Here is an 8,593-nt window from a genome sequence, read left to right as displayed (position 1 = left end):
TAAGATTCCTTACCACTACCAAAATCTGGAATACTGGCTTCTGGTATCAAATGCAACATTATGCCATGTGATACCTAAAGGTTTTGACACTTTTAACACACTGTAGAAGCCCTTAAGAACGATTATTTGAAAATGAGTGAAAGAAAACCATAAAAAAGATCACTGAAGTGATAATAATTATTATTATGAGACCACTACCCCACATAATTACAGACTTTATTCCAGTGGATCAGAATATGTCGTATATACAATATCCTGTGATGACTGGAAGTAGGTTACGTCTTCTTTAGGTGTTATTGTTGCAGGTGAAGCTCGAACTGTAGAGACCAATCTGTGGGCTGTACTTGGACCAGGCGGGGAGAGAGTAGTCGATGAATTTTGGCAGCTGGTTTTTGAGACGGTCTTGTGGCTCAGAGCTGACTGCTTCCGCATTCCCTCCGTTAATGCCAACATAATATTGGCCTTTGTTTCCTGGCGTACTTCACAGCACATTTGCCGCAGTTCGGATGCAACAAATTTGCAAAATATATCTTCAGCACTCATAGTGGCACTGTCTGTGATGATATTAGCGTATTGTGATGCTCCTCGTGCGTCATCGAGCAAAGGTTCTTTGCTGCACTTCTTCTTTTTTCGAGGCTGCACCTGGTAACAAAAGATCATATTGTTGAGACATAACTGATACGCTTGTTGTTATCCTAATACAGTGTAATGGGTTTCCTTTAATTTACGTCTATGGTCACAATCTTTTCTGTTTAACAGATTACCGGTTTCGGTCTTTAATGACCATCATCAGATCTGTCTCATAACAATAAAGTCCTAATGCACTGTAGCCATAGTGGCATTAGTGCATTAGGACTTTGTTTTTATGAGACAGATCGGATGATGGTCATTAAAGACCGAAACCGGTAATCTATTAAACAGAAAAGATTGTGACCATAGACGTAAATTAAAGGAAACTTATTACATATACGGGTCACTGTGTCTTCTCGCGACGATGTCGCAGCTTGTGAAACAGTGTAATGGTTTCAGTAAGGATGTCTGGACAAATATTACAGAAGCGTATTCTAATGCACGGAGGCAGTTCCCCCTGCGTTTTTGGGCCTTGCATGAAACGCATATCACATGCAGTGGTCTATAGAGGGATGGATCGGTTTGTTACAACTACAAGGGAATGAACAACACAGTTTACTAGCCTCAGTTGATTCACATTATAGATTTCTGTATACTGACGTATGTTGTTGTGCTAGAAATAGGAAATGTAGGATTATTTAAAGGCAGCTACTTGACATGTCCCTTGTGAAAAACGCTGATCGGTATTTTGCAGCAAATAAAACTATTGGAGACTACAGAAAAGGATTGTAAGTAGGCTGTTTAGGTTTTTATGTTGGTAACGCTCTGTACGAAAATCACATTGTGCTGTGTGCAATCTGTGGCTGGTTGGCATTGTTGGAATATTCGCTATTGTAGTGTTGGGCAGTAGGGTGGGAACAGCGCGTAGCGTTGCGCAGTTGGAGGTGAGCCGCCAGCAGTGGTGGATGTGGGGAGAGAGATGGCGAAGTTTTGAGAGCGGACGATCTGGACGTGTGTCCGTCAGAAAAAGGAGATTTGTAAGACTGGATGTCATGTACTGATATATATATATATATATATATATATATATATATATATATATATATATATAAAATGACTTTTGACACTATTAAGGTAAATACATTGTTTGTTCTCCATCAAAATCTTTCATTTGCTAACTATACCTATAAGTAATTAGTGCCTTCAGTAGTTAGAATCTTTTATTTAGCTGGCAGTATTGGCGCTGGCTGTATTGCAGTAGTTTGAGTAACGAAGATTATTGTGAGGTAAGTGATTCATGAAAGGTATAGGTTATTGTTAGTCAGGGCCATTCTTATGTAGGGATTATTGAAAGTCAGATTACGTTGTGCTAAAAATAATATTGTGTGTCAGTTTAGTGTTGATCAGAATAAAGAGAGAAATGCCTGAGTACGTTCAGTTTTGCTCATCTGTTTGAAAATAAAATAACGTAGAGGTTTTCCAGCACTGTCATTTATAAATTTTTCTAAGGGGATGTTTCAGTATCTCACACTGAAAGGCGTCTGCTGCCAGACACTGTTCATGTTGTGCATTCATGCGCATGTCGACAAGCACTTATGTGTTTCAAGAATTTATTCGTCTGCTAGGGTAGTACAATCTTTGGCTGAAAACCGTAAAACATATCTCAGCGAGTCGCATTTTTCTATTTTCTTTTTTTTTTTGGGGTAAGGCAGCCAATAAGAAAGCTTTGGGCAATTTGCGCTGTGGAGGAGGGCAAAACCATTCGTTTCAGTGATCAGATAAGGAATGGAATCGCTCTTTTTCACGACTCAACACTCGCCATTCACTCACAAAAATAAAAATAAGTAGGTACCTTGCCCTTTCAACTTCCAGTCACTATACCAACACTTGTATCAGATTTGGCCCTGTTTTAAAATAACATGGGAGAAGTAATAAGTTTCCTATGACGCTATTAGTTTTTAGATTTAAAGGTTCTGCATTGCATCTGCTGTAAATATTAAAGATACTACGACAAAATTCTAAATTTTTTATGAAATAGGGGAATTTCAAAAATAGGACTAATTTCTGTTGTGTTTTCATACTTTTATTGGAAATAAAATACAGTATAAGAATTATATCGTAATTGTAATTCATTTAAATATTTAAAGTCGTTATTTATAATTATTATGGCAATATATTTCCCCAAAACTGTGAAGTTGATCGGCATTGTGATTTGTATATAAAATTTAACTTTTTTAGTCGAAGTAAGTTGGTTTCTTCTCTCAGTGGATATTTTTTCAGCTTTTGAAAAATACCCTCTCAGGGCACTGACGTAGCTGGGATACATAGTACTTCCAGAACTAGTTGGTACAGCAATTTTCTCGTTTCTCATCAACTTAAGGGATAGCTTTTTCCATGCATTTCCACAATTACTCCGCAAATCCCAATTAAGTGCCTGGCATAGTGTTCATCAAACCATCTTCAAGCTATTTCTCTACTATTCCACCTCCGAGCTGAGTGCGGGATGAACGAATGAATAAATCTTTCCGTGCGAGCTTTGATCTCCTATCTTATTATGATGACAAATTCCCCTATGCAGTTCGGCGCCAAGAAAGTATTTTCACGTTTAGAGGTGAAAGAGGGTGTCTGAAATTTCATGCCGCAACGAAAAACGCCTTTGTTTTAACGGTTCTCTCCCCAATTCGCTTATCACATCCGTGGCACTGTCCCCTCTGTTTCGCGATACCACAAAACGAGCTGCCCTTCTTTGAACATCCTCCGTCAATCCTATCTGATGCGGATACCACACCGCACACTAATACTCCAGAAGAGGACGGACAAGCGTAGTGTAGGCAGTGTCCTCTGTACACCTGTTGCATTTTCTAAGTGTTCTGTCAATAAATCGCTGTCTATGGTTCGCTTTCCCCCCCGACAGTATCTATGTGATCGTTACAATTTAAGTTATTCGTAATTGTAACCCCCAAGTACTTAGAAGGAAATCGTACGAAATTTCCCTCTCCAGTTTGATTCATATTAGGGTGTGTAGGACAAGACCAGGATATCAACACATGTAAACAGGAAGAGGCAACTCTCAACTGGTTCGAGTGTCGCTGTTGTTACTTTTTTCCCCACGTAATTCTAACAACAGATATGCGTGATACGTGATGAAATTGTATGATGACCGAGAAACGTTTATGAATGTAAACAAAGTTTGTTTTGCCACAGACACACCGAAAAAAGCCATGCATATGCAAAAATAATTTCTTACAAGTGCTGCACATAGCAACAATTATTGTTTCTTATGCTTCTATGGTCAGTATCATCCTGTGTCGTGCAGTGCTCCATAGGCTACACATTATAGTTGTCACAAGCTCCATAGGCTAAACATTGTACTTGTCACAAACGTAGAAATAACATTATAAATAAAATGACTACACTGATTTGATTGAAAGTTCTTGTGTATCCCTTTCTCATTTTCAGTCTCCTTACGAAAATTTCTTTCTCGTTTTTCAGGATGAAGATAATCAAAATAATAAATGACTCATTCTGTAATGGTAACATGCACAGTCGTAATAATTCTGTTGTTACAATTATATGGGAATGAAAAAGAAAAGTGAGTGTCGGGAGAAGGATTCGATCCCTGGATCTAGCACTTCTCGGACTGTGCATTTACTGGCTCGGCTGCCAACTCTTTCGAACTCTAACGATTTCGTCGAATACGACTGAGAGTTGCATCCTGCTGTTTACATATGTTGAACTCCCTGTCGTGTCTACATCTACATCTCCATCTACATGATTACTCTGTAATTCACTTTTAAGTGCTTGGCAGAGGGTTCATCGAACCACAATCATACTATCTCTCTACCATTCCACTCCCGAACAGCGCGCGGGAAAAACGAACACCTAAACCTTTCTGTTCGAGCTCTGATTTCTCTTATTTTATTTTGATGATCATTCCTACCTATGTAGGTTGGGCTCAACAAAATATTTTCGCATTCGGAAGAGAAAGTTGGTGACTTATATTTCGTAAATAGATCTCGCCGCGACGAAAAACGTCTTTGCTTTAATGACTTCCATCCCAACTCGCGTATCATATCTGCCACACTCTCTCTCCTATTACGTGATAATACAAAACGAGCTGTCCTACACATCCGGTCAATAAGAATCAAACCAGTGAGGGGAAGTGCGTATGGTCCTCTTGTTAGTTGAATTCACAGTCCTAAGATTTGTATAATTTGTCGTGTAACCAAAATTTAGCGGATTCCTTTTAGTACTCATACAGATGTTTTGACATGAGTATTCAATGACCTCAAACTACACTCGCAACCCTTTAATCAAACTATTAACTGATGAACCTATTCCTCGAAGACATTTTTGTCTTTGAAAAATTTTTGTTGCCATACCATTAATCTTGGCAAGATTGTCATTTTTGACAATGAGACAGTTATCTTTCAAGAGACCTCTTTAGTTTACCTAATCGAAAACTTTCAAAATCTATATGGCCTATTGCATTATCCCCCAGCGCGTGTCCTTTAACTTTAAAGTGATCGATTTTTATCGACAATAACAAGACAAGAAACGATGTGATGTTTTACCAGTGTTCCATCCTCTGGGATATCCTTTCAGAAGATTCGCTAAGGCCAAGACACACTTCTTGAAAAATATAACTGGTCTTTTGACCTTGTCAACGTTTTTCTGTATGGACTTCCATACTGTGCGGAGCGCAACGAGGTTTCATAACTGTGTAAATATGGGATATGTGAAAATTTCAAAATCGAGGCAGCTGATTTCATATTTAAATCAGTCTCTGTTATTGTGGCGGCGATTTAAAAATTAATATTACAGTTGGTGATAACAGTCTTTCCTCAATTTCTATGTGGTGTTTATTTCTATGAATTGTAAGCAGTCTAAACGGTATGATTTTTGTTTTTTCTTGTCAGGTATAAAATGTACTTTAAGTGCATAGAAATTAATGTTATTTATACTTGTCCACCTGTCAGACGTAAGGCAAACTATCTTTGCAGTGGGTAAATCATTTTTAATTTTATCACTTAATCGTGATACAAACTGGGCATTAAAGAGCTTGATAACGTTTTCCACATGGTGAATTATAATTTAGGCAAATCATATATATGATCTTTTCTTTAAAACTCTGCATCTTCAAATACAGAAAAAACATGGTTTCTTTGCAAATCAGTTTTAAAAGTTGAGGATCTATTGCTGTACTGTTATTTAACTTGATGAGCTTTACAATATTAACAAATTCATTTACGGGTTCTTGCAAATGAAAAGCGATTTGGCGTGAGGGCGTCACAAAAGAAAATAAATCAGAAATTGTTCCAGAATCACATGACAACGGCGGGCTGGATGCAGCGTGAGACTCAGTTTGACTTACTTCATCTGAGACAGAAGCAGACATCAGTGAAGACGTTTCGTGAGAAATCATCTCTTGAATTTCTGCATCAGTTGATGGCGAACCTGAGCGATTTCCTGCCCCATGCATTTCCCAATACGCTGTTGGATGCTTCGATTTGAGATGTCTTTTCAGGTTTGATGAGGAGCCAGTAGAACAGGAAATTATCTGTGGGCAATAACGGCATTTTCCTTTTTTTCCAAGTTTGATAAAATATTGCCATATAAGGCTTGTGGTTCTTCGTGAAGTCGATGTGGCTGACATATCCTGCTCCACTGAAAAGTAGATTGGGAAAATTAAAATATTTACTTTTAGGATAAAGTTTTTTAATAATAAAAACTTACAATTAGAATAAACGTACATGCACAGGTTTTACAATTAGAAATTATAGAGTGATCATAGGACATTGTGATCTGTGGTAGCTAGGCTCAAAGTTGTGAAGCATGTATCATATAGGGAAAATCTGAAACCTTCATAGTGAAGAAGAAATTCGAGAAGACAGGTCTAATAATATGTAAGGATCTCACTTCTGAAAGATTAAGAATTTTGAATTGAGTGATATCTGAATTTGGGCTATCCAATGCGTGGACAAATGATGGCAGGATAATGGCGAGGGTAGAAGCTGTAAAAATGTTGTTAGTTGTGGAAATGAACTTTAAAGCATGTGCTATAGGAGCTAAGAAGTTGCCAATTCATCAGTGTGCGATTTTCAAGAGGGATGGGGGGGGGGATTTCCCCCCCTCTGCATCAGACCATCCCCTCCTCTGGCTTTAGTTTATGCATCCCAACCTGGGATGTTTATTTCCCATGCACTGGAGTAAAACTCATATAATTTAAATTTGTGGAGCCGAACACTGAAAGTTTTTAATACAGTCTTACTATATTAATACTATTAATATGTTTGCTTATAAATTTTGAAAAAGTGTTATGTAGTAGTTAAGCATTTCAAAACATTTAGAACTAAACCACCATTCTCATGTTGTCATTGTTGCTTTCGTCTAAGGTGCGTCATCCGTTTACTTGCGAGCTTGCGTGGGAAGTAGTGTGGCAGTCATACCGCAGCAGTCGTACCGCAGAGTCGGGTGAGCTGGGGGCTGAAATTCCCACCCCGGGCCCTGACACAGGGTTGTGACCGGCCCGGTGCCTGTGCGAACATTTACCGTTAGGCCACCTTTTGGCAACGGTATGGCGCGGACTAACGCGCCTGGGACGAAAGCACATATTACTAAATAACGCACCATCGTGTGCTTCTAGTTCCTAGGATACTATTTCGTGGACCTTCTTTAAATACTCTTCTCTTCCACCATCGTTTTCTTTTCCTTTGGTTTTCATTTCCGTTGTTAGCTGCATGTGCAAGTACCAAGTAGGCCGCCGCTGCGATACTTTATCATCATTTATACTGCAAGGCCGACACACGTGTGGCACAAATTCTGTCGCTTTGGTATAAATTAACCTGCCGCATGCAACATACGCCGCAAGATGTTGCCTTTTGTAGCATGCTACAAGGCGACGCACGCCACATTTCCGTAGCATGCCACAATGTTGCAAGACGTCGCCCCAGCGTAAACGAGGCTTTAGAGCCAGGTCTGTATTGTATGGTGGATGTGATGTGTTGCGTACGAAACAAAAACCTGCAATCAGATCCAAACGTCGTGGAAAACTGTGAAGAGGTGTCATCTTGCAGCAAGATAACGCTCGCCCACATTCTGCCAAACGGACAGCCGACGCAAAAAGAAGATGAGATTCGAGGTGCTGGAACATCCACCATACAGTACAGACCTGGCTCCAAGTGATTTTCACATGTTTGGACCCTTAACGGAAGATTTGAAAGTGATGAAGACGTCATTGCTACGGTGCAAAATTGGTTACAGATGCAACCGAAAAACGTATTTTCTGATGAAATAAAAAAAAACTCGTAAAACGTCGGGAAAACTGCATTGAAGTCCAGGGAGGTTACGTAGAAAAATAATGCACGTTTCAGTTTTCTATCATCAGAATAAGTACAGCTTTTCACAAATGTGCTTTTACTTTTTGAATTCCCGTCGTATACCTGTATGTAGATGATTTTGTAAATAAGCTTTACCTATAGTGAACTTTTAAAGATATAACAAGGGATGGCTTTTCTGATAGTGCATACGCGTGCATAGTGAGTTTCGGCATTAACATCTATTTATAAATAACTGTTTAACCATGGGTAACGCCGCGGTCCAAGCTAGTAACATATGTAATTATACTAACCCCCTAAGACATCCCCCCCACTGGTAAAAGCACAAATCGCACACTGCAATTCATACAGCCAAAAAGTTCTAACAGCGTGTCTGTATTGTTACTGTAGAAGACAATTAGCCATAATGTGCTCATTTTTCTTACTGTGCTAATTCATGTTAGTTTCGTTTATTGTTCAGCAGTTCTTAATGACATCATTAGCGTTACTTGTCATTAGCACCACTAACATTAACAGTACTCTTTATCATCATTCTTTTAATTTTGTTTATACTAGTGTTATGTGCAGATGAGTTTTGTTCTTCGGAAGATCAGGTTTCTGTCTCTCCTTTCTGCTTCCGTCTTCCGTTCCAGCATCTTTCCAGTGCATTCCCTATCTTCTCTCTCTCTCTCCTTTTTTTCATTTTT

The 8,593-nt window shown here is 38.9% G+C and overlaps 1 protein-coding gene across 2 annotated transcripts in view; it reads right to left on the bottom strand.

Moving 5' to 3' along the window:
- Positions 1 to 203: 203 nt before the first annotated feature.
- LOC126203700 (uncharacterized) overlaps positions 204 to 8,593 on the bottom strand; it is a 29,737-nt gene continuing 21,347 nt past the window's right edge. The window contains exons 2-3 of one of the 2 annotated variants that reach the window (XM_049938069.1): positions 5,945 to 6,237; positions 204 to 642 (exon numbers count right to left, since the gene is read on the bottom strand). In XM_049938069.1, coding sequence (XP_049794026.1) covers positions 217 to 642; positions 5,945 to 6,237 — 719 coding nt within the window. In that variant the 3' untranslated portion in view covers positions 204 to 216. The remainder of the gene's footprint in view (positions 643 to 5,944; positions 6,238 to 8,593) is intronic. The other variant, XM_049938070.1, reaches the window with a different exon arrangement.

The sequence above is a fragment of the Schistocerca nitens genome, chromosome 9 (genome assembly GCF_023898315.1).
Source record: "Schistocerca nitens isolate TAMUIC-IGC-003100 chromosome 9, iqSchNite1.1, whole genome shotgun sequence".
Taxonomy (NCBI): domain Eukaryota; kingdom Metazoa; phylum Arthropoda; class Insecta; order Orthoptera; family Acrididae; genus Schistocerca; species Schistocerca nitens.
Note: the sequence above shows the minus strand (reverse complement) of the source record. Positions and strands in the feature narration are given on the sequence as shown.